This window comes from Taeniopygia guttata, chromosome 12 (genome assembly GCF_048771995.1).
Source record: "Taeniopygia guttata chromosome 12, bTaeGut7.mat, whole genome shotgun sequence".
NCBI classification, from domain to species: Eukaryota; Metazoa; Chordata; class Aves; order Passeriformes; family Estrildidae; genus Taeniopygia; species Taeniopygia guttata.
Window position 1 is genome coordinate 2542400 of NC_133037.1, and position 23363 is coordinate 2565762.

The 23363-nt window shown below is 43.5% G+C and overlaps 1 protein-coding gene across 15 annotated transcripts in view; it reads right to left on the reverse strand.

The window, feature by feature from the left end:
• The window catches only part of CHL1 (cell adhesion molecule L1 like), a 148050-nt gene that overhangs the window by 21765 nt on the left and 102922 nt on the right, over nucleotides 1-23363 (reverse strand). For 11 of the 15 annotated variants that reach the window (XR_012057861.1, XM_072934661.1, XM_072934663.1 and 8 more), the window contains 12 exons: nucleotides 22425-22595; nucleotides 19993-20040; nucleotides 18034-18154; nucleotides 14693-14877; nucleotides 8785-8916; nucleotides 8076-8213; nucleotides 6626-6737; nucleotides 5839-6005; nucleotides 4246-4411; nucleotides 2968-3092; nucleotides 491-592; nucleotides 97-294 (listed from right to left, as the gene is read on the reverse strand). Coding sequence is in view for 13 of the 15 variants with exons in the window: in XM_072934661.1 (XP_072790762.1) it covers nucleotides 97-294; nucleotides 491-592; nucleotides 2968-3092; nucleotides 4246-4411; nucleotides 5839-6005; nucleotides 6626-6737; nucleotides 8076-8213; nucleotides 8785-8916; nucleotides 14693-14877; nucleotides 18034-18154; nucleotides 19993-20040; nucleotides 22425-22595 (1665 nt within the window). In the remaining 2 variants the exon portion in view is untranslated. The remainder of the gene's footprint in view (nucleotides 1-96; nucleotides 295-490; nucleotides 593-2967; nucleotides 3093-4245; nucleotides 4412-5838; nucleotides 6006-6625; nucleotides 6738-8075; nucleotides 8214-8784; nucleotides 8917-14692; nucleotides 14878-18033; nucleotides 18155-19992; nucleotides 20041-22424; nucleotides 22596-23363) is intronic. The other 4 variants (XR_012057862.1, XM_030283297.4, XM_072934666.1 and 1 more) reach the window with 1 other exon arrangement.

Consider the following 23363-nt stretch of genomic DNA (forward strand, 5'->3'; position numbering starts at 1 on the left):
TGGTCCCTCCACACCCTCTGGAGCATGGGAGGGCACAGATATTTCAAAAAAAAGCACTGAAAATACTAATATTTAGGAAACCAGAGCCAGGTTTACCAGCTGGAGGGGTTGCATAGCGCAGGGATGGTGTGCTGGGCTGGCTCCTGCCCACGGCGTTGACGGACACCACGCGGAACTGGTAATTCACATACGGGGCCAGGGACAGCAGGGCTGTGGTGTCGTTCCCTGGCACTCTGCTGAGCTCCTGCCACCTCTCCGGCTCCCAGCGGTTCTCTTCAAACTCTATAATTGACTCTGGGCAGGAAAAAGGACAAAAAACAAAGAAAAAAAGATTAAAAAAATAACTTAGCGTGAACACCGCGGGTGGAAATGTACTGCCATAGTAAAAGTGATTAAACCTGGCTATCAGCAGGGTTTGTGTCCTGTGACAACCAGGATGTGCCAGAATTCTGAACAGCCCCAAAAAGTTGTGCTGGAAACCTCTTCCTACCATTAACAGGGCTGTTATGGCTGGCCCCAGCTTTCCAGGAGAGTCGAACACTCCGGTTTTGGTTTTCTGAGAGCTGGAGGTCTTCTGGTGGGTCAGGAACATCTGAGAAATAAAGAAGTGTTGTGAGCACAGCAAGGTATCTCTGTCCTGGCATTTTCCAGAGGGTTGGAACAGCATAGTCAGTGAAGATGGTGGTGAAATGTGGATATTCTCAGTTCAGTCAGAGAAAAAAGAGAAATATTCCTGCCAGGCTAAGCCTGGGAAGAAGTCCAAGAGGAATGTAAACAATCAATTATCTTACTTTCTGTTCATATTGTTTATAGATATGTTCTGCCACATTGACCTGAGTCCAGTGTGCCAGTCAGGTGAAATGTGTTTACTCTAAGACCAATGGAATTAATGTTCACAATGTTCTCTATAAAAGAGAACTTCTCTCTATAAAAGAGAGAAGTGCTTTTGAATAAATGCTCAGTTTGCCTTCTGAAATTGCACGAGTCATTTCATCCATCCATGGCTCAACAGCATCAGTGAAACACCTCCTGATTTCAAGATGGACAGCGTCTGGAAAGTGGGAATTGCCTAAAAAAAATCCCAAATCTTTTGGCTGATTTTTCCCTTATAAACAAAAAATCCTTCTAGAATCCGTCTCCCTTTCTCTGCATTATTGTGCTTGCAGCAACAGATTTTTTTTTTCCAAATCAGCCCCAAGATCTGCTGAATCATTAATGGGTGCCAGCATCATGTGGATTTACCCTGTGACAAATGGGAATGGGAGAAGGTGACTCAGCTCTGGCAGCCCCTGAACTTGGCCTCTGAGGGTGTGAGGGAAAGGAGAATATTCATCATCCCTGCCATGGGGATCTACATTCATGGGCAACTGGAAATTCACCACCTGCCAGCCCAACTAATGTTGTCCCAACTAAACTTTTAACTGACAATGTCATTTATTACAGAAAAACTAGTAATTTCCACCACCACAACTGTCTTTGTCATTGTGAAAAAAATTCACTGTGTTCATACTGATTTTTTAAAAATTACAATACTGAAATTTTATCTAAGGCTACATCAAGAAATGGAAATGTTTATGTTTGGATTATTTTTCATTTTCTTTTTATTTCTTGCCCTATTTGTCTTGTAGCTGGGAAAATATCAGGAAAGCACAGTTTAATCTGCAGCCATGTTTCTGCTCTATCTTCGGAGTACAGCTGATTAAAATTCAATATATTAATTTCAAGATGGTGATGGTGCATCTTAAATATTCTCACCCCTCTACCAAACAAATACTTAGAATTATTCTAATTGAATCTTTATTTTACTCTTAGTTGCCCCTAATCTGATGTCTCTGTTTAGTTCTTCAGTCAGCCCACCAGTCCTTGACTGCAAAATCCTGAATTTTTCACTTGGAAAATAAGATGGAGTTAATTCACCAAGACCTTTCTCATATGCAATAACCAAGGGAAAAGAGCACAAAACTGTTTTTCTTCTTCTGCAAAGCACCTTTTTAAAAAGCAATAAAATGCTTTATGAAATTTTCATAAGTGAAGTAACGAATAATCTGCAAACATTTTGAATTATACAGCACTGAAGGACACAGCACCATAAATAACGTGCACAACATCTTTCTAATTTACTATTTACTGAAAAATATTACTCCTTTAAAGTGGAAAAACATCTTGAAGGGCAGATTGACTTATTTCTTGCTGCAATCACTGCCAGCAATAAAAAACAATGTAAAATGAAGCAAAAATAAATGTAATTAAAATGATGCAAAGCTGTTAGAGAATCATTAAATCACAAAATGGGTTGGAAAAAACCTTAAAGATTATCTAATTTCAGCCCCCTGCCATGGGCAGGGACACTTTCACTTAGACCAGGCTGGCCAAAATTGTGACCACAAAGCAGAATTTTGGCTGCTGCCCTTGGACACAGCACTCCACAAGTTAATTCCAACTCTTAATTCCAAGGGTTCCTTCAGGTGGTGAGGATGCTCTCAGAAGGACAAGCTTCAGACCCAGGGGGTCAAGGCTCTTCTCTGCTCCTTGCCCCTGGACAATCATTCATGCTCAGGTTGACAGATAGAATTAATTCCTTTTAGGTGCTTAACTCACACTGATCTTCTGAAGATATGCACATCCAAATATTGGTCTGATGGCCTTCAAAAAACAGTCCAATTCTTGTGAAGGACTGGCCAAGGACTTCAAAGCAGCAGCAGAAACATTCTTAGTATGCTCTCACACCTTCCAGCCTGGGCAATTCCTGCAGCCACTGAACTGAGGCAAAAATGCTGCCTCATCTTACTACACCAACAATGAAAATAAATCGAGTTTGTGTCAGCATCACCATTCCCAGAGATAAGGGACAGCACAGCTGAGCTTAAGGACTGAGAGGCTCTGTGAAATTGGGTTATTGAGGCTCTGTGAAAAGAAGCAAAGAAGTGCTGCAGTGGCAATTCCTGCTGCAAGGAAAATCAGCCTTACCCAGAACAATCAGCTGTGTCTCAGCCTCAGCAGAGTCCAGGGCAGTGCTGGCCACACACCTGTAAACCCCCTGATCCTCCAGGAGAACACTGGATATGAACAGGGTATCCCTGTCCAGAATTATCCTGCAGGGCAAAAAAAAATAAATAAAACAAACAAAAAAAAAGGTAATAAGGACGAGAAAAATATGTAAGATGACACACAAATGTTGTTCTCTGAAAAACTGTTCATAATAGAACTTGGCATGTTCATTAAATTGGCACACTGAACCTACCACATTAAAATGGGATTGTGGCTCTGCTCTACACTGTGCTGAGGAGTTTTATTTGTATTTTGTGGCAATTTAGCCTCTGTGGCTGGAGGCTGGCCTGTCAATCCTGCTCTGAAAAGAAGCTCATTGAGATGCACTGGATGAGCATCTGGGCCATAGGATTTTGGCACGTCATTAATGAGACAAATATATGGGGTTTATGATGGAATTTTTGAAAGGTTGAGGGAAACTGAGCATTCCCAAGGCATTTGTGTCATGTCAAAAACACCAGGGAAGCTGCCAAGGATCCAAGGCCATGGGCTCCGTGGCAGACACGGAGTTTCCATGGCACTGCCTCACCATCCTACGAGGGCTCAGTGGGGTTTTCAGCCTCCCCAGTATTTAGGAAATCATCTCTTTCCCGTGGTAATTAATAAAGACATCTGTTTCCCCCTATGGGACCACTCTGTGGAATAAAGGCTGAGCTCCAGCCCCCTGAGGTCAATGAACACCCAAAAATAGGGCAAAATTCAGCCTGCAAATCCTAAACTCATATGTAGGAAAGATTCATGGCAGAATCCCTGAAACCTGTTTGCCATCATTTCAACATTGCAAAGACTTTGCTTTGGCCAAATAAGTGCAAACTATAAGAAAATACTGGTTCCACTGAAGTGGAGAAACAACCTGCACTGGGGTCAGGGTTGTGTTCTTGGGTCGGGCCAACATTTATATTATACATATATATATATATATATATAATGTATATAATAATATATAACTTTATATGCTGCTATGATGGCAACAGAGTTAATAAACCCAAACCCATTTGGCTCAAAACTCACACTGCTGCATTTATATTTAGATGTGTATAAAATGCAGATCTACGCCTGTATCGCATAAAGAATTCTTTGCAGACATAAATTTGCATTTCAAGCTATTAAGGCTCATGTTTAATGGAGCTCCAGCTCCAGCACCACACCAGATTATCCAGCTGAGATCAAGAACAGCCTTGTTCCTTCCCCACTCACCTGCCACCTTCCGTGCTGTTGACTGGCAGCTCATCTCCATCCTTCCTCCAGGATAATTTAAAACTGTGTTTCAAGTGGGAATCATACTCAGCCTGGCATTTCAATAAAATGGAATGTGATTTCAGCACTCGGGGGTTCTTCGGAGTAACAACAAGTTTTGTAGCATCTGATTGATCACAGAAAAACACTTTGATTAGGTGAGAGAGGGGCTATTATATCAAATTTTCTCCAAGCACTTCATCTACACAAATCAACTTCAGGAGCAAAAATCATGTCTATTTTTGTCATATATACAAACATTTCAAGTCAAGGATGGTGGGGTTTGAAATAGATATTTGCCAGGATTTCTTTTTTTTTTTTTTTATCTTCAAACATTTTTTTATCTTCAAACATTTTTTTTTCTTGAAACATTTTTTAGTGTGCTCCAAACCAAAGAGCTCCAGAAAAAAAAAAATTCACAAAAAATAAAAAAGGTACAGGTGAAAATCCTTGTTAGCAGCTTGTCATGAAATGGATGATAAAAAAAAAAAGGTTTGAATATGATTTTTATGTCTAATTGCCATTTGAAATAAGCTTTGGCAATGATCCAAGAAAAATTACAAGCCTATTAAAGTCAAGTGAGAAAAAATTATTGCAATCAAGTTTGTTCTTTTAATTGACTATAATCTGAATGCAGAAACAGATGAATAAGTAAGAAGAAAACGCTAAGCTGAATTTATTTTTGCAGTGAAATGTTGCTCTGTGAGATTTTCATTGTACATTTTCATGTTTATTACCACTGTAAAATTCCCAAAGCCAAGGGAGTGGGTGGAAATGGAACACAAAGAATGGGCTTTTTCCTCAAGTTTGTCACAGCAAACCTACATCAGAGAGCTTTGCTAATTGAGTATTTAAGTGTTTGGTTTTTAGGTTTTTTTTTTTTCTTTTTTTTCTTTTTTTTTTGAGCTGCAGCACAAGGGATGGATCTCAAATTTCAAAGTAAACGCATCTGAGGATTTTTATTTGCTCTGTTTAAAAATATTTATCAACAAACAGGCAAAACCCAGTGCAAAGTCCTTCAACCAGCAGCACCCTGCAACGTGTTTGGTGCCCACTGTGGGAGTTATCCAGTTTGGGATGTGCATTCTGATCAACAGATCAGGAAGGAATTTTAGGGAAAGGAATCCCACAGCTCAGGGGGAAGCAGGAACACATCTGGATCAACAAAGACCCCACCAAGCTCAGGAGCACAGGGAAGGCTCCCAAGGGTCAGCCAAGAGCTGAGTGTAACAGGGCAGTGACAAAAAGGAGGCAAAATCCTTTCAAGTTAATATGTAAATGCAAATTTTTGGTGGCTTGTGCAGCTTCTGCAAGAATCCAGAAGAAAATGAGCAGCATGTGAGAAATCCAGCTGAAAAGTTGGGACTGTTTTAAAGGCTCATATATATATATATATGAGGCCTGTGACAATTTTAGGTTGTAATATCCAGAGAATTCCTAAAGTCACAGGACTGAATATTCACTACTTCCTGAAAAACATAAAATCTTAGCATAAAATACATAAAAATTGTCATAAAATCTTAGCAACTGTGAAAGATTTTTTTCTTTTCTCACCCCTTATATCCAGATTAGCAGTGATTGCTCTTTTCCCCACAGAATTTGAAGCCCAGCAGGCGTAGGACCCCGAATCCTCCTTCTTCGCATCCCTGATCTCCAGGGTGCCGTTCTTGTTTAACTCGTAGTGAAACGTTGAAAGGGGCTCTATGCTGTCATCTTTAGTCCTAAAGGTGATAAAAACAGGCCTGGGTTACTGCAGGAAGAGTTAGTTCATGGTTAGGGGTTATTGCAGGGGAATTTTAGGACTCGGTTTTGCCACTGAGAAATTAAAGTCAGGATTAGTGAGAGTCCTGCACACCAAACCCACAGAGACAGAGCCTAAAAAGTTCTTTAAAATACTCTGTCTTTAATCTACAGCTGCCACCTGCAATTTTATTGCACCTGTCAGCTGCTGTGACAATCCTGTGATTTCCAAACCTATGGAAACATGTCCAGGTAAATGTGTTCTGTAAGTCACTGTGTTTCCACCTCAACAGTGTGCCCAAACTTGAAGGGTTGCCAGCATTAAACTGATGAAGCTGCAGCAGGATTTGGCTATAAACAGCATGGTTTTGCTTAATGTATAGCCTGGCATTTGTCTCAAACAGGTAATGGGGACTTCCAGGAAATCTTTTTTTTCCAAACCAATTCTTCAGAATTCTTGAAAGAGCATTTAAACACAGAGAATTTAAATTATATCCAGTTTTGTTGCACATTTATATTCTTAGCTCTGTAGAAATAGTAGGTAGCAGACTTTTCAAACTTGTTTCACATGAAAAAAAAACAACAATTCCCAGTATCTTACCATCTGACATCTGCTGCAGGTGAGGCAAAGATGTCACAGTGCAGGAAGGCGCTGTAACCCACGACCGTGGCGTAGTTTTCCTCATCTGGGGTCAGTATCAGGGGGGCAATATCTGCAGCAGAGAATTCAGGGTGAGCAGCACTGCATTTCAGAACTAGGAACATAAATATTGGCCCTGCATCCTGCCTTTTTCCAGCAAGGGTGAGAGGCTGGGGTGTTTAATGGGAATTTCACAGGTGTTTGGAAGAGTTGCAGTGAGCAGCTGAGCTCTCAGAAGCTTCACTGACAGACATAACAGGGGTTTACTGCTGGACATGTCAGAAATTGAAACATCCAGGAGAGAAAATAGACCCAGTTCTGCTGCCTCTGGAGATGTTTTTTATTGACAAAATTACCCTCACTCCCTTTCTTCAAGGAACAGAATGAGCATCACAACTGAAATAAAGATTAAAAATACACTTAATAATTCAAAACCAGTTTTGTGGTCACAATTCAGTCCACAGTGGTTTCACTGTGTCTGAATTCAAGTTTTTGAGCACAACCACAACCATGTTTTTAAAAGATATCAAAGCTCAGGGGTGCCTGTGCTAAGCACATAACACTGCCCATGATAAAAACTGTGGCATCAATCTGGACATTTCTTAAAATCTGGGGCCAGTTCAAAGGAATCATGAGATGCTCATGACAAGGCAAAGAAACCATAGAAGCCAAAGGAACCATGAGATGGTGACAAGCCCCAGGCTGCTCTGAGGATTCAGCTTGGGTTGTTGATGTGCTCTCTGGGAGGGGACAGCCCGGGGTGTCGGAGTCCAGCACATCCCTCTGGCTGCCCTGGCTGGCTCCAGACCCTGGCAAGGGCTCAGAGACCTTGGCATGAAGTCAAAAACACCTGTGGCTTCGATTTTAGCCTGTGGAAAAAACTGCCAATTTTGTATGAGGAATTATAAGCCTCAAGGGTTTTTGTAGTGTGACATTTGAATTAACACAGGCTATCTACAGGAATAGTAGAATTTTGGGATTTCTAGAATGGGGTTCAAGGGGGTACAAGATGGATGAACTTGGGCGTGTCCTGACCATCTTTCCCTTTCGCTTGTCCTCCATGTCTTTGTGTGATGGTGGCACTTTTCTTTTGGTTCAAGGTAGAGATTCACAGTCTAACACAGGTGATGGGAATTGGTAATAAATTTTAAACACAGACACAGAGTTTCGAGTCTATAAGGTGGGAGCTGCCCAAGGCTCACAGCAGACTGCCATGGGCTCCTTGCTAGGCAGAGCTCAGCAGGTCAGAGAATGTTCAGATAAGAAGAAATAAACAACCTTGAAAGCACAATCGGAGCATTCCAGGCTCCTTCTTTGGCTGTGTCAGGCCAGGGAAGCAAAGACTCTTTTCAATCTCTTGGGGCCACCCTGACCATCAGAACCCCGAGAGAAATGGACACAGGGGACTCACTGAGGACGTTGACGTTGGCACTGGCCAGGATGGTGCCGTGCTTGTTGGTGGCCTCGCACTGGAACACGGCGCTGTCCTGCAGCTGCAGGTTGGTCAGGCTGATCTCCCTGGTGGAGACTCTCCCTCGGAAGGTCCTGCCTGGAAAACACCAGATTGTGTCAGGAGCTGGAGGAACACCGTGACTGGGGAGCTCCCAGGCTCTCCTCACTGCTCGGAAGCCAAAGGAAAGAACATCTTGAGGTTCCAACCAAGACTGTGCAAAGAGTCGGTGAGTTCCAGGGCTCTGCCTTTGCCAGCAGTCCCATGACCTGAGGAGTGTACTCCAGAGCACCTAATTCCAGTAAATTCACCTCAGAGACTTTGTGAAATGATAATAATGATACTGCTACATCAGTGCTCCCCAGCCACCTGGGCTTACTCAGAAGCACAAAGGAGCCCTCGAGCTGTTCCAGATCCCCAAAAGATGGGAGAGTTACAGGGCAGCACCTCAAAGGTACCACAGCTCCACATGTGCAATGTTCACCACCACCCTCTTCAAGAATCCTATTTAAATATTAGTTTATTTAAGTAAATAAACAATTCATATCTAAAGGGGTGCCACACCAAACATCACTCAGCGTGTTAGGACTTGTGGGTCCCCCCAAAGTGGGTGCTACAGAGACACCCCACCTGGGCAGGGCCTGGAGGAGCAGCCTGGCCCTGCACGTACCATCGATGGGCATCCCGTTGAGCTTCCACTGGATGCTGGGCTCGGGGTTCCCGATGGCCTCGCACAGCAGCACCAGGTTTGCCCCCACGCTGTAGACCCCACCTTCGGGCTTCTTCAGCCACTGGGGAGGCTCTGGGGAAAGAGACACAGCAGGGATCAGCTGATGCCTTTTGGGACTACCTAAGAACACAGGCCAGACAGAATTAAGGGAATAAAAAGTTCTATTTATCACAGGGCCTTCAGGTACATTTAGGACAGCCCCAGGGCTACACCCAAAAATAGATGATGGGTCACAATTTTCACATTTTGATAAGTTTGGTTCATTTGCATGTTGGGGGTGAATCTCCCAATTCCAGCTGCAGGTAATGAAGTCACTGACCCCAGGTTTGCTCCCCCAACTCACTTTTGTTCCCATCTCTCTGGCCTGAGGCACTGAGGTGTCCTTGATTGCCAGGCCTGGAGAGGAATTGTTGTGTCTGCCCCAAATGGGGAAGCAGCAGCTCACACTGTGTGTGGAGTTTGGAGTTACACCCTAAAGAACTGCAGGAGTACAAACAGATGAAAAATATCAAAGCTGAAATCCTGAGGCACCACAGCCACAGCTCAGCGTGTGCCTCTGCTGTTGCTGGGATTCTCCAGGAGATGGCAAACGCCACCAACACTTCCCAGCCACTGCTCACAGCCCATCCATCCCGCGGCTGAGCTGGATTCCTTGTATTTCCCACGTAAAGGAAAGGTAAAATTAGCATCAGCACACGCCAGTCCTGTCCTGGTGGGGCTGAGCTGGATTCTTTCTATTTCCCACGTAAATGGAAGGCAAAATTAGCATCAGCACAGGCCAGTCCTGTCCTGGTGGGTGTCAGGCAGGGTGGGGGAACAGACAGCCTTCATCCAAATGGGAAACGAGTGGACAGGGAAAGGAGAGGCTGGGAAGGAGGGAATGGGTCGACATTTCCACAAGGACCCTCAGATGTGAGTGTGAGCTATGATTTAAGGTAAGGCTATTGCATCAAGACAAACAAGGTGGGAATATCCATCCAGCTCGAATTCCCTTCTCCAGTCACCAGCAAGTGGCTCCCATCACCTTCCCTGGGAGCTGCCAGAGCTCTGAGACAGCACTGATCCACCTCTGATCCACCTGCCCCTCTCCCTGTGCTGAGGAAATGCACCATCACCTTGATTTTCTGTTTCCCCATGGTGCATTCAGACCAGAGACTGATCCACAACACATTTAGGAATGGTAAAACATTCTCTCATCGCTGGGGATGAGCAGTGTGGGTGCCACAGGGTGGTGGTAGAGGAGCAGCCATGCGTTGCTGCATTCCCCATCCTCTCCTTCCCCAGCTGTTCCAGAAAAGCTCTGGGAAAACTCTGCTCTCCAGAGCAGCCCCTGAGCACCAGGTACCCAAACCTCGTGTGGAACAGACCTCCATAATGAGGGAAGGGAAATGAAGGGGAGAAAAAGGGAATTTATCTCATAAATGCTTAATTCTGACTGAACGCCGGTCCCCGAGCCCTCAGTGGGCAGCCTCAACACAAAACACAGCCTTGAATTCATCATTTCCCCTTGAAAGGCACCAAACTTAGAGATTTTAACACCAAACCTGCCTCTGCCTCTTCTGCAAGTGCTGGGAAGATCATGGGGCCTCTTTCCCTATTAAAGAGGTGAGCTAATGTAGGGAAAACATGAGGATTCATTAGTTAATGCTCATAAAATGCTTTGAAGATTAACGGAGCTGCTGCCTGCTAATACAGCAACAGATGCTATCAGTGAGATATGCTAAAGCAAAACACCATGGCTTATATTCACACAGATATTTAAAAAAAACACCCCTAAAGTGGGGTGCACTTCCACACCCAGACCAGCATTCCCACAGGAGAGCACCCAGGAATTGTTTCATTAAGTCAAATTCAAACCACTAAAGCTTATTTAAAATGATAAAATCATCCCACTTCCTTCACACAGCAGGGATTTTTCTACCAACATCCTCACTCTGTGCTTCTTCCCATCCCACAGTGACATGACCACATCTGTTAAGCTTCCTGGTATTTGGCTCCAGGGAAAAACTCTGCAAACACCAGAATATTTGGGGTTTGCAGATCTTTTCCCTTCTCTTTCATATTTTTCCTCTAAATCTGCCACAAACCCGGATGGGTATTTCCTCAGTTTGGAGACACCATGCATAGGCTGAATAAAAACCACCTGAAGGCTCTCTTCCTATCTCCATCTGTGCCCAAACTCTGGAGCTGTGAGCTGATATTTGATGTCTCTGCTCTCCTTTCTGAGCACTGGAATTGCTGTGGGTGCTCCAAGGAAGTGAAGAGGCTGTGAAGTCAGAGGCAATAAGATTTTGCCAGGTGTGAAATGCAATTTCACAGAAAGGCTGAAGAACCTCTTTTCCACGTGGCAGATGTGCTACACTGCTTAAAATACACAAAATATAACAAAATATTCACAAATTTTTAGCAACTACAAAATCCAGGGTTTGGATAATCAAATAGTTAATCTGGAATGGCAAATATTTCATCATTTATTCTTCCTGGTAAGAGTTATCGACTTGCTCTTCCTGACTGATTCATGTCTTTATGGGAAATACTGACAGAACCAGAAATGAAAGGGATCAAAAATGGGCATCTCCAGCAGAGCAGGATCATCTGCAGCTAAAATACTCACAAAGGATCCAAACCTTCCCCTCAGCCTCTCCCACTGTGTTTTCCCCATGAGCAGAACAATTTTGGGACATCTAATCTGCTTCTGCCTTGCTGCAGTTTAACTCTCCCTTGGCTTCCATCACCCCCAGGGAACTTGGTAGAGAATTTTTCATTCCTCTGAAGGCTGTTGTGCATCCCCCAGACGTAATTTCTCCTAAATTAAAGATACCTGTATTTTTTATCCCAAATGCCATGATTTTGAGCCCTGTGACCACCTCTGCCACCTTCTCCTGACCTGAAGAAGGTGAAGTTGTAAATCTGCTTACTTGAGGTGAGGCCTTCTCAGTTCTCAGCAGTCTCTTACAACAACACTTTTCCTTCCATTTTCCAGGATGATTTTTACCTTTTCTGCCAGACTAACACTTCCCAGAGGTGCTTCTCTTGCCATCCAGTGGATGCTGGATAAACCCAAGGAGGCATTTCTCAGCCTGTGCTGATGAAGCCAATCAGTGATTCCTGCTGAGAACTGCTCTGTGCTTGTGCTTACTGAAGCCATCCTTTTTATCCCACACTTCCCCAATTTGTCAAGTTCTCTCCAAATTTTCCTCCCAAAGGCTGGGAATCCATCCCACCCCAGGGCCAGCAGCAGCTGCTGTTGCCACCTTGGGCTCTGCATCCCTCTTGGAGCAATTTTCCAGTGAAACAGAAAGCATGAGCCTGATTAAAACACCCAGTTCTGCTTCTGCTTCCCATTAATTTAATCTCTTTTCTTTTGCTCTGGATGAGTAATGAAAGTATTACGAGACATAACTGCAAAGCCCTTAGCTATTACATTATTACTATAATTAATCATTATATTGTAACAATTATTTCTATTAAACCCCGCCTAGAAGCATCAGTCGAGATCAAAGTAACTTTAGATCATTATGATCCTGCAAGATCTGGAGGTTATATTTTCATTTTCTTTCAGGTTTGGTGAACTACAGACAACAACCAAATAAACACTTGAAGTCAAAACAATTTGTGGGCTTGCTTTGCTATTTTTTGAAAAAATAATTCTCTCTCATTTTAATAACAACAGTGGGGTTTTTGTGTCTGCTCAGGTATTCCAGGCTACATCTTCCCTTGCAAAGAGAGATTAAAATGCTCAAACAGTCAAGCAATTTGCTTGCTGCATATTTTCATATGCTTGGTAATGATTACCTGAATCTTTGCCCTCGGACTTGGCAGGATTAGGAAGTGGGCTGCATGCAAATATCATTAAAACTGGTATTTAGAAGGATGGGGTGTTGGTTTGAGGTCTCAAATACCAAAATGTAGAACACAAAACATGGCACAGTGACAGAAAAATCCTAATTTACACCCCAGCCCACCACTGAGGATGGCTGGAGGTTAATAACAGATAATTTTTCTTCCATTTTTAATTTTCTTCTCCCTGCATGCATCCTGTGAGAAGAACCTGTCAGGTGTGAGGAGCCCAACAGCAGCACGAGCTCCCTGAAGCCTCCTGAAATTAATGCTCAGGATGTGCCCTTGGGTGTGCTCACAGGAGCTGCTGCAGGAATGATGAATGTGTCCCTCTCTGATTAACTGCAGCGACATTTGCTGCTCAGGAATTGCAGAATACAGCAGAGTTTGGGCTCAGGTTTACCTTGATATCTTGGATGTGAGGTGACTCCTAATAGGAAGAATCCCTGCTGCTAAAGGAGACACCTTTAGTTACACACATGGAAAATGGATTTAATAGCAATTGGAAAAAGATTTTTTTACATTGCAATGGCTGGAGTGGGATTTTTTTCCTGCTTTTTCTCTTTTTCTAAGTTCTTGTTTATTAATAAGCAGGAATAACAATTTGCCAGGAAGTTTTCCTTCCTCTGAAAACTGTGGGAGGAGAAGGTCAATATTCTAAACTGCAAAATTAATGCTGTTTCTCTGGTATTTTAGTTTTTGCAGCTCCTGCAATTTCTTTGAAGGAAATCGATTTTTGCAGCCGAGAAAATCATAGCCAGATTGTTAAAATATTCTGCTACAGCAGAGATGCTCCAAACCATCTGGAAGGATTTCTAGGAGTCAGCACTTCCCCTCCACCACAGCTGAGAACTTGCCATGCCTCGGCCACGCTCCCAGCAAGGGACAAGGCTGGGTGGAGGGAGTGGAGAGGACTCAGCAGCCACTGGGAGAAAATACTTTCCTCTGCTGAGCAAATACAGAGCAGGGAGCTCAAAATGCTTTTCTCCCATCAGCAATGTGGTGTCCACAGAGGGATGAGAAGCCCTGATGAAAATTAATCACTTGGAATGTCCTAACAGGGTAAAACTGCCAGGGATTTATTTTATTTTTTAAGTGCAGAGCGGAGTTTGGAGCATTTTTCATCAGGCTAATGTTTTCAGCAAGTTTTCCAGCTGGGCCACAGGATTCTCAGTTTGTAGCTATTTATGGGCAGGGAAAGTGGCAGAGGGAGAGTTTTTGGCTCTGCAATGACTCCTCAGAGCTCTGCTGGCTCCTGGAAAAGGGCATCTCCACCTGATGCACACCTCGGGGTCTGAGGAGGAGGAGAAGGGAAAGAGAAGCCTTGGGTACTCAGTGAGGTGACAAAAAGGGTCACATTTCCATTTCTTTAACTGCTAAAAAATAGTAGAAAGCATCTCTTTTACTTTGTTTCACAGGTTTTATGATACTTTTTCAGGGATTCCAGAAAACACTCCCAGCTCAGGTTGTTCCTACACAAAAATCAAAGGAACAGGTGAAGGAGGCAAGGCGTGGTACCTTGGCTGCTCACTGAATTTTCACTGCCCTCCCTAAAAGCCCACTTTTGGTGGAAACCAAAGAAAGGCACTTGAGCTAAATGACCCTCTGATCCAGCCCAGTGTAGCCACTTTCACAGTTTTTAAGAACAAAAAGAATAATTAGATCTTTCTTCTGACCTTCAGCTTAGTAGAAGACGTTTCATCAACATCTCTGCTTGACTCCCCCCCATCTTTAGAGTATTGAACCTGCTCACATATTTATATTGTTCCCTGCTTTTTAAGGCCTTCATGGTTCAGAGGAAAAAAGCCAAAAAGGATTATTTACATTTTTTGTTGCTGTTGTTTTAGATTTTAGGTTACCAGTTTACCTTGTGCAAACCTCCCCAAATCCAAGAGGCTGGCACCAATTGGTGGAGTTTCCTGAGTCATATTCACAAAGAGCCTCCTTCACTTCCCTTTTCCCACCTTTTAGTTCCCAAACAATAATTTTAGTAAAGAGTACTGAGCACCTTCCACACGCACGTGGAACTCGTGCCTGGCCCTGCCCATGGGGTTGCTGGCCGTGCACTGGTACGTCCCCTCATCAGCTGCTGTCACTTGGTCAATCTTCAGCATCTTCCCAAAATTCTCTGTCTCTGGCTCATCCTTGGGCATGTTTTCCGTGACCTTGACCCAGCTGAGATGAGGAGTTGGGCTGAGAACAAAGGAGAAAATAAAGAAGATTTTGAGTTGAATGCGAGAAGCTGCTGTGATGCTTCACGTGTCAAAGCTGCTGTTCACACCCAGGGTTTGGGAGGTGCTTTTAGAGGATTTTGAGCTTTTACAGCTTTGAAAAGTCTGGGGATACCTAAGGGTTATTCTATACAGCTGCTCTGCTGCTCTTTGTTCTGCACTACCCCTGTGAGTGGGATTTTCACCAGGGTAAAGCTGCATTCCTTGGATGTGCCTTGGCATGGACGGCGGGAACGGGGCTGGAGCTCATTCCCTCCTGCCCCAAAAGGGCACCTGGGGACAGCCAGGAGGGCCAGACTCCATTGCAGTGCCACTTGGGAGGTGGCTGAAATGCTCTTCCCGCCACTAGAAAGAGCCAGAAGTGACAGAAAGCTGGGGACAGACGTTGTTGGTGGCCCTGACACCGCACAGGACACGAGGCCATCGCGCCAGAGCCGCCTCCTCCCGTGCCCATCTGTCCCCGTGGCTCCGTGCCCAGGCAGGGGACACAAAACCGCAGGTGCCCAACAATTCTGGTGTTCCACCAGCTCTGCAAATATCCCATTATTCCCTCCCAGATCCCACTCTTGTCCCAAAGCCAGCTCCGAGGCCATGCCCTCCTGCCGCTGCCACTGCTCAGGGTATAAATCTTCCCAAAAATGACAGGCTGGAAATGTCCCTAATTCCCTATTTTGCAGTCTGGTGCCCCTGATCTGAGTTCCTTGAAATCCACTTCCATGGTCTGTGGACATTTGGCAGGATGGATTGGCAGAGATGTAGGCAAAGCTGAATGTTTTTATGCTCAAAATGGGAATTTTAGCAAAGAAAAAGAATGTTTTATTCTAAAAGTTGCATTTTTGAAGGATTTCAATGAAAAGATGTGCTTGGTGATAAGACAAAAAAGTACTTTGTGTTCTTTCAAAAGTGACTGCTTAAAAAAAAAAAAACCCTTTTTGTTCAAAAAATTAATTATTTAAAGAGTTTTCTGGGAATTTTTGAGTGAAACAAAAATATTTATTTCTTTTTACCTTTTTCTAAAGGGACAGAAAGACTTTTCTGGCTTTCTCTTCTTGTATCTGATATTCATGCTTGCACATCAAAATTCATATTTGAGTATTCCCAAGGTGATTTCCCTATTAAAACCCCTTGAAAACCCTCTAAAATCAGAGTTGTGGCTTTGGGGAGGTTTGTGGGCTGGCAGATTCGCTTGGTGGGGAGTGAATTAGAGAAGGAAATGTTGCAAGAGGGAAGCAAAACTCACTGCAGATACCTGGAGCGAATCCAACAGAGACAAGTAATTCACCTCCTTTCAGGAATGCCAACTCAACTCCTTGCCAGCTTCCACCAGCAATGCCCTTTCAAGCCAATATGGAAAAACAAAATGCCCTAAACATGTGCAGGCAGATAAATATCCTGACTTTGGAATTTTATGGAGGGAGTATAATTGCAGAGCCTTTAATAGGAATTATCTCAGTGTCTGCAGAGTCTGCAGCTCCACGGCCAGCACGAGGGGTTGGTGATTTCGAGCTCTGCTCTACACAAAGCTCTGTCCCAGCCAAACCAGAAGGGGTTTTGCTTTCCCTGGGGATTTAGTGGGTGCACAGATTCTCTGTTTCTCTGGTGGCAGCTCGACTTTTGCAGTGACAGGCACATGGGACAACCTGGGGAAGTGGAAGAGCAAAGCAGAGCTCGTGGCTGAGTGAGCTGAGAAGGAAATCACAGCTCCTTGTGAGGATGGAGCTCAACATTTACTTCCCAGCCCCTTTCCTTACTTACTCTCATTTTGTCCTGTGTTATTTACAAGGAGTTTGTCAGACTAAGTGATACATTACAAGGGTTTCTCAGCTTATTAGTATTTAGCACATTATGTTACAAATGTTTTAAAGCTGATCATCTAAAATTACCATTCATAGGTCCTACTACATCTTCCATAGTTCTATTTATCTAAAATACTTAAGTCTTTTTTACAAAATCACCTTTTAAAACTTATTTCTAGTTCCATATCTCTCTCAACAATGTCTGTCTTATTGTATAATATTTTAAAATCAGCATTTCTTATCTCAAAATTTGTATACAAATACATGGTTAATGAACTTTTTGTCAACAAATTCAACGAACTTTTGTCAACAAACTTTTTCTCTACAAATTCATTACCCATAAAAATTTTCCTGATTCCCCATCATAAAGCAGCTATTTTAACCCTTCCCTGTATTATCCTTTAACCACCTGAAGGGATTCAGCAAGGTAGAGAGAGGTTATTTAAAAGAGCTTGAAGTGACAGGAAAAAGGGGAATGGCTTCAAACTGAGAGATGGTTTAGAGGGGATTTAGAAGGTTTTTTAGGAAAAAACTCCTCCCTGTGAGGGTGGGCAGGCCTGGCACAGGGTGCCCAGAGAATCTGGGGCTGCCCTTGGATCTCTGGTTTGAGGTTTGGCCTTTGCTGCTGGATTGATCAGGATCACACTAATACAGCTGACACAGCCATGGATTTGCTCCTCAATATCCTGTCCTTTGTGAGGACACCGTGGAATGAACATTCTTTATGGAAACTTTGAGTGCTGGGGAATGGACACCAAAACCAGCCAGGGTCACATTCACACCTCAGCCAGCACCTCCCGCTGTGACTGAGATTGATGATTTCCCTTCAATGGCCCAACCATTCCTTAAAGGATGTCTTGTGTAACATCACTCAGGAGCTTTGTTTTTAAAATAAACTGAGATCTTACACCTGGAAAATCTTAAATTCTGAGCATTGAAGCAAAACTGAATTGGCAAAACCAGAAAAAAAAAAAAAAACAACAAAAACATTATGGGTTGTGAACAAAAGCATTGAAGTTGATGCTGATATTATTTAGTTTCTTGACATCTCAAAAGTAGCACTACTGAAAAAATTCAATTTTTTTCAATAGAAAAATTTAAAATATTTCCATACTTATCACACTGTGGTTTTAATTATTTGTTTATAAGCTACAGCAATACCCAACACACCAGTGTTGCCTGCACTTTGCAGCTTTACAGGTACAGCAAGCTCTGCACAGGAGCTGCATTTAAAACTGTTGCATAATTTGTAATATCCCGTTTTCTTTGCTCATTTGTCCCTCCAAAGGTGGTTAAGTTGGTGCAGCATTTCCATTACTCACAGCCCTTCAGCAATACACTCGAGGAGCAGGACACCTCCCTTGATGACAGTGACTGATGAGCTACTGCCAGCAGATTCAGGAGGGATCAGCAGTTTGGGCTTCCTTTCCTTGATAAAATTTGCTGCAAGATAAAATAAAACAGAAGTGAAGTGAGAAATCTTAGATATTCTTCAATAATGCCACAAACATCACTGCTGCCAGAAGGTTTCTGACAGCCATTTGTGTGCTTTCTTTTTTGTTTATCCACTCTGAGACTAATCCAGGAGCCTTTATTTCCCCTGATAACAGCCAGAAGGGAGGTACAGAGATATCAACAGGCAGCAGTGCTGGGAAACTCCTTCTCCTACACTTTTATATCCAGTTTTCCAAGCACTGGCCCTTCCTATCACCCCTCAGACAGCCTGATGCTCTCAATTCCTGATCTTTAGGTCCACTTCTCCTTTCTTAGCTCCTTTCTCCTGCACTGGCTCCATCATCTTGTAAGCCTCAGGTGAATCCCCATCTTTCCTGACTTGAGCATCCCACAGAATTGTCCATTTTGTTCCAATTATTAAATCTACAGTAATGGAGATACAATTTGTAAGGAAGACTGTAAAAATAATAAAACAAGATTGACCTGCATTTGATTCCAACAGCCCATTTGTTCCAGCCTGCCAAAAAAGGGCTTTAGGATGAAAAATGCAGGGTTCAGTGGCTTCCCAGTTATCAGTATCATAACAATTAGCACACTAATGAATCAGTCCCCAAATGGTGCTACTTCTTTAAAAAAATAGCCAGTTATGGATGATTTGGTAAAAGACCACATAGATCTCCTGAACCATTTTCTCATTTTTAATTTTAATTTCCCCTTGCTTTGTATCTCTGCAGATCAGTGTCACAAGTGCTCTGAGCTGCAGCAGGACACGTTAGTGCCTCTGGACACACTCACACATTTCCCATCTGCCCTCCACCTCCTGCTGCCAAAGGCTGCCAGGGCCCCTTCCCAGCAAGAGTTCAGACATCCCTTGGAGGGAAAAAATGCTTCTGGAGTGACAGCCACGGTGCACAAGCCCTGCCTGTGCTGCTCCCAGGGCTCAGCACCACAGGCAAAGTCAGGAGAGTGATGAGTGCTCTGAGTTATCCATCCCAAAACACTCCAGGGTAACAGGATAACCTCCTTTTCAGAAACCTCAAGTGCTTGTCTGGCAAAAAAAATCTCCTAGAGGAGGTTAAAATTGGGCATTAAAAAAAAAGGGAGTCTTAAAAGGCGTAGAAATGAAGAGTGAAAAGCTACAGAGTCAAAATTTCATAGATTAGAAACAAAAGGAACCAGGTGGAGAATTGCAGGAATAGGCACCTGCTGCCTTCAGGATATTTTCAGGATCTGCTCCACAGAAAGGGGCAGGCAAAGCAGTGGGAGATGGGAATGCACAGGATGAGAAGGGCTGTTCTGAAGTGTCACCTCTGCTGGTGACACACAGAGCACCACAGAGACACAGCCACCTCCCATCTAGAGCGAGGTGATGGGGACAGCCAACACAGGGCACCCAAACTCCATAAATCCACCCTGAGCTCATCCTGCAGCAATGCAGCCCCAGGGTGACCCCTGGGACATGAATTCATGGTGTCAAACCTTGGCTGTCTCATCTCTGAGTTCTCTTCACTGCCAGAAAAAAGATTTGGAGCATCCAGCTCTGGCTCCTGCTCTGAATTGATAACACAGGAAACCCAGGACATCAATGTCCTCACTTCCACTCCCTTACAAAGCTCCTTTCTTGAGTAAAAAAACTGCCTTTCTCATTAAAAACCCTGCAGAATGCTCTCAGAAACTACAAGATGAGCAAATTGTGCTCCCTGGACTGCTTAAATCCATCCCATCACAATCAGGAGGCTTTTGTGATGTGTTTTTGAGCAGCTCCCATTTCACCTCAGCTGGTGGAGTCTCAGTTCAAAGGCTAAAAACAGATGTATTCAACTCACCCTTGGTAACAGCAGCGTTAGGTGAGCCTGAGTCATTAGCATGCTTTACTGAAATAAATAAAAATGACAACCAAACAAACATGCAGGGTTGAGACAGAATCAAAAGAAACCATAAATCAACCAAAACAAAACCATGCCCCTCCCCACCCCCCAATTTTTGCCCCAAAAGAAAGAAAGAATGAAAAATATAAAAGAAAGCAACAGATGAGCAACAGAGTTTTGAAAATACAATGAAAATGCTCCAAAGATTTGTGTTATTCTAAAAAATACTTCATGGGTGATATAATCAGCATTTCATCCTTGCTATCTATAATAATAAAAATCACTAAGTATCCACAAAGAGAAATGTTATAAAATGTTATCCATTCTCTTGATTCTTATTGCTTATTTTTGTTCTGTTTATTTTTAATGCAGTCCCACACCAGGCACTTGGCACAGAGTGGAGTGGGCAATGTCCAGCCGAGTGTACAGAACCCTTTCAGTTCATGCCTCTCATCTTTTCCTGGCCCAAGTCCTGTGGCTTTGATGACAAGATGGACACACTGAAGTGGGTTTTTGGGCCACTTCCAGGGCTACCAGCAGCCAAAACCCATCTTGTTTTTCTCTAATCTCTGTGTGCATGTGTGAGGGACTGAACCCATTTGAAAAGCCATGGAGAGCAACATTTAATTTGGGTGTTTTTCTCACAATTATTACCCCAAGATACGGTCTAAGCAAGCATTAAACACACAAAGCCACTATTAATCCTTTATCTTTTGATCCCAACAAGAAAACTCTCAAAAATCACATATCAAACATGAGGGTTTCATTCATGAAGACAAAATTCTGCTTGGTTTTCTGGGCTGTGTATGCCCAAAAGATCAGAGATTTTAACAAACAACTGAAATCCTACATTCCCCACACATCATTTCATCAAGGAACTGGAAACACCTCTTGTGTTTCTGATGCTCCAGGCTGCCTGGAAAAACCTGGAAAACATCATCCTTCCAACCTCACTGCTGAGGCTGGACCAAAGCAGGCCTTGCTCAGGGAAGAGGCAGCCACAAAGTCCCCAAAACCCAGCCAAGTCCCATTGCTGGGGACCTGCTGGACTCAAGAGCAGCAGATTTCCCTAATGCATCCTTGGCTTTCACTATGGGGACAGCAGGAGGGAGGACAGGGCACTTTTGGGGTCTGACACTGATGCCTTAGGATTTCAACTTTTCTATTTTTCAGATCCTGTATTGCTTTAGTCTATAACTCTGAACTCCATATTCAGTGGCAGCTTCTGTCTTCACATTTTGGGCAGACACAACAATTCCTCTCCAGGCCTGGCAATCAAGGACACCTGACTGCCTCAGGCCCCGAGAAATGGAAAAAACAGTGAAGATGGGAGGCAAACTTGGGGTAAAAGACTTCATTAGCTGAAGCTGTAATTGGAGGATTTATCCCTGATATGTAAATGGACCAAACTTATAATTGTCTGAAACACTCATGACGATTGTCCAGCTTGGGTGTGCCTTCTGACTGCCCAAGGTGTGCCTTTAATAAATACCCATTTTACTCTCTAAGTCTTGTCCAGCCTCTGTTCTAGGCAGCCATCCCAAGGCATCAGTTCCTGGTGACCTGTCAGAGTCCAGCACATCCCTCTGGCTGCCCTGGCTGCCCCCAGACCCTGGCAGGGGCTCAGAGACCTTGGCAAGAAGTCAAAAACACCTGTGGCTTCGATTTTAACCTGTGAGAGAAGCTGCCAACTTTGTATGAGGAATTACAAGCCACAAGGGTTTGAGTAGTGTAATAGGTGAATTGACACAGGGTGAAAAAAGTAGAATTTTGGGATTTTTAGGATGTGATTCAGAGGGACAAGATGGAGGGATTTGGGCGTGTCCTGACCTCCTTCTCCTTCTTCTTGCCCTCCATGTCTTGCTGTGATGGTGACACTTTTCTGTTGGTTTAACCAACCATCTGACATAGGTGATAGTTATTGGCACATTATTGTAAATATAATACACGTAATTTCGGATATAAAATGTAGACACTGCCCAGCAGGGCAGGCAAACTGCCGTGGCTTCTTTACTAGATGGACCTCAGCAGGTGAGAGAAAGAATGTTATAGATTTGAAAATTTGTCTTTAAGCATTCCAGACTTGTTCTTTGGCTGCACAGGCTGGGGAACAAGGACTTTTACACTCTTGGGGTCAGCCCAGCATTGAAACCCCAACAGCGACCCAGATGGGACAGGAGAAACTGATGCCATGGGATGGCTGCCTAGAACACAGGCCAGAGCAAGGAGCTTTTCTCAGTGAAATGTATCCCCAGGAACGAGATCAATAATGCAGGAAATAAACTCAGCAAGGTGCCCTTTGTTGAGAGAGCCAGGGGCACACATCTGCACACCCTGCTGCCTGGGGAGCTCAGAACAGCAGCAAAGCAAGAGCTCAGCCCCACACTCACAGCGGGAAACCTTCAGCGTCATCGGCATCTTCTGCACGATGGTCCTGAGCCTCGGGAAGGCTGCAAAGCAGCAGTAGTCACTCCTGCTGTCACTCTCCTCCACGTTGGCAAAGTAGAGATCTCCCTTCAGGCTCATGGAGACCCTTTCATCCTGTGGGATGTGCTGCAAATCTGGCAAGGAAAAGGAATTGTGAGGTGGGAACAACACGGGGCTGTTTCACCAAATGTTCGCCTCATGTGCTTCCTTCCAGATACAGAGAATGAAACTCTGAAGCAAAAGAGGCAGAAAATCCAGCAGAACACATGGGTTATTTAACCAATATTCAGTTTACAAGAGATAAAAAAGATTTAACTATATCTATATCTCTATATCTCTATATCTATATCTATCTCTCTCTCTCTCTCGCTCTCTCTCTCTCTCTCTCTCTCTCTCTCTCTCTCTCTCTCTATATATATATATATATATATATATGATATAATAATTTCTATCTATATAACTGGTAAGGAAAAATTGATAATTAAAAACAGAGTTATTTTGCTTCCCCGAAAGCCAGAAATTCCTGCAGAAACCAAATGCTGCAGACTAACAGGACAGAAACCCACCAGGAGCTAATTATATAAACCTGGTGGATTATTTTCCCCTTAGTATCATAAATCAATCATCAATTTATGGAAAGAGGAAAACTGTGATGATAACATATTGACATGTGATATCCTCTCTCCTTTAAATGCAGGACTCCTCATCACTGATAGACTCAGCAATATATAAATTATTTGGTATCTTGTATTTCATGAGATGCTGTGTCAATGTACTCAGCAATTTAACTTTGGATCATGTCAAACCAGATCTCCACCCTCCATTTTTTAATTTTCTTCTTCAATATCCAGATATTTCTCCCAAGAACTTCTACATTTACAATCCCTGCCCATGACAAATCT